Below are 2,762 nucleotides of genomic sequence, written 5' to 3' on the forward strand. Positions count from 1 at the left end.
TAAATAAATTTAACTGGGTTGAGATTTCCTCTCTTTTCTCATGAACATCAAAGCAGCAAGTGCAAAATGCTTGGCATTACTAATGGGTTTCTTCTTCTGCAGTCACCCATGTTTGCATGCTTCTCATCTTGTAGAAACTGTCATTAGTTAATAAGTGTTAATAAATATTTTCTCTGTGCTTGCTCTGAGGATTGGTACAAAATACATATTTTAGCATAAAGTCTCACATTCACCATAATGGAGAGTTCCAGGCCTTTTTCATAAACAAGTTTCCCAGGTCTTCCTTTCCTAGGAAATGAAGCTAAAAAAGGTAGAATTTCTTTTTTCTTTTTGTTGAAAAAAAAACCCCTGAATAAAAAGTATGAAGCAGTCTTTTTACAGGGTTAGTCATCAAATCATGTGGCCACAGATCACATTATGAAGTATAGATTCCAGTCCTACTTTATTAATTATCTTCCTCTTATTTAGCAAAATTTCCCATTCAGTATTTTGAAATGATTCGTATTTTTCTTTCACTGATTTAGCCAACTGATGCTTGTTGTGGGGCATTCAAAGAGGATCTGTCTTCAAAACATGCATAACAAGCTATTGCCTTTTTTTTTTAATTATATGATGTTTTTCAAGAATTGCTTGTTGTGAGATAAAACCCCAAATTACTACTTTTCTAGTTTACCCGCAACTGTGTGTTTTCCCACTGAAAGAATTTAAAGAAGGCACATGTTTTTAGTTGCCGAAAGTCTGAACCTGTGTAAGATTTTCCATGAAAACATGACTTATTTTAGTGTGTAACATAGTGGAGAAGACTCACAAAACTCCTTTTTCCTCTCATCATTAGAGGTGTTTGACACTTCCTCTACTCTCAGGACAGAGAAAGGTACAATATAGAAATTCTGCAGAATAAAATGAAAAAAAGCATGGTTCTCTTTATTGTCAGCCTGACATCAAAAAATAAGGAGTATAGAAGTAGAATGTGAGGGAATTTTTCAACTGCAATATGCCAGTGAAGTCTAATTTTCAATATTAGGACAGGTTTTAAGAATTCCCTCTTTACAGAGGACTGTAATGTCCAAACATTTGATCCTTTCGTCCTTTTTGCTGCATGCTTTTCTTCGTGCAGGGTTTCACCTTAGGATTATGTTTAAAAATGTTGAAGGTGCCAGTCAGACCTCACTAATCTTAATTGCCTGGGCTACGAAGGGGGGAAGCTCTGATCCTGGGAGAATATTTGCATGGAGCTTATGCTTATATGGGGTCTTGAAGGAGTTCCCTGTGTGCACTGCCTTCATGTAGCTCCTGACAGGTTTTGCAGTGGTAGAGTACACACACAGTTTATTTCTCTTTCCATGGCATTTCATTTTCTTCTTCCTCTTTTTTTTTTTCCCCCTAACAGATGGTAAAAATCCAGCGTATTCCAGGACCCAAGGAGCCAGCTGAGCTGACATACTATACCTTATACAACGGGAAACCTTTGCTGGGGACTGCAGCTGCCAAAATTCTGAGTACTGTTGACTCCCAGCGCATGGCCTTGACACTGGGTTATGTTATTCAAGTTCAAGCTGATCGTAAGAATTCTCTTTAAAATTCTCTGGTTTGGTCCTTTATTTCTTCTATTTATCTTTTTCTTTCTTTGTAAGAGCACCAGAGTATGTGTAGGGAGCCTCCGCTGATGACGCAGGGAAATTTCAGCTCCACCTTTCTGAGCAGCTGCTCTTCCTGTGCAAGACAGACGAATATACTGTCTTAGCAAATGAAAGCTATATACCTACTGTTATTTAGCTGTAAACTCTACTGTACAACTCATACACACATGAAGTCCTGTGAACTGAACACCTTTATGGAACTGTAGAGTCAGAACTAATTCTGATGCTTTCTGACGAAACCATGACACTACAGGCTTAACGACTGCTGGGGCTAGAAATGTTACTCAAATAACTTGGCCTAAAGTAAAATGTGGGGGCTATCAATATGTCCTTTATTTCTGACTTGTTCAAAATGATGTAAATTATTTCTGTGTCAAAGGGATTTTTTTTTAAATGATCATTTTCACCAAGACCTTTGAGAAGTGCATCACCTGCTTGTTACAGATCTTCTCCAGACACAAAGCAGGAAAGTGAAGTTGAACAGAACTACTTGTGTATAGACAGGTTTCAGATTCAAGATATCGTAGTATCATTCAGAATAATGTGGCCAATAAAGTAATCCACTCCAGAAAAGTCAAGTGTTTTCAAATTTCTCTTTTAAGACTTGCATCGGTTACTGAGTGGTTGTGGGCACAAGCGTTAGGGCTCTTTTAAAACTTTTTGTGGATATTCCATTACAGTTGTCAGCTGTAAATCTGTGGTGGAGTTTGGAGAGGTTTTTGTGCAATAACACCTAAATGTGTCAAACGATGCCTTTAGCTAATGAACCTCTCTGCTTTGCCATGGTATTATTTATTAAAATGATATTTTATAATTTATTAACATTCTGGAGTGGGCTTCTGTACTGGATCTCCTTCCTGGCTAAACAGTACATAAAATGGGACACCCTGGTGCTATTATTTCTGCATGAAGGAACAGTGATATTGGAATAATTACATGTAATGGTGATAGGAAAAAAGGGCCACTGGAGTAAGTAATTGATATATCCATAAGCATATGATTGAGTTAAAAGACCAAAGTATGATAGAATTTCTGGAGAATGAACTATATACTGTATCTGATCCTTGATTTGATCATGGTTGTTACTAACTTTAATTGGATGGAAACTGATCTCCATTCCTG

At 37.2% G+C, this 2,762-nt stretch overlaps 1 protein-coding gene across 1 annotated transcript in view; it reads left to right on the top strand.

Annotated features, from left to right (window-relative positions):
• KIAA1549L (KIAA1549-like ortholog) overlaps positions 1-2,762 on the top strand; it is a 62,830-nt gene that overhangs the window by 11,432 nt on the left and 48,636 nt on the right. Inside the window, exon 8 of the mRNA XM_010022628.1 lies at positions 1,391-1,562. Within this exon, the coding sequence (XP_010020930.1) occupies positions 1,391-1,562 (172 nt within the window). The remainder of the gene's footprint in view (positions 1-1,390; positions 1,563-2,762) is intronic.

The sequence above is a fragment of the Nestor notabilis genome, unplaced genomic scaffold (genome assembly GCF_000696875.1).
Source record: "Nestor notabilis isolate BGI_N333 unplaced genomic scaffold, ASM69687v1 scaffold4699, whole genome shotgun sequence".
NCBI lineage: Eukaryota > Metazoa > Chordata > Aves > Psittaciformes > Psittacidae > Nestor > Nestor notabilis.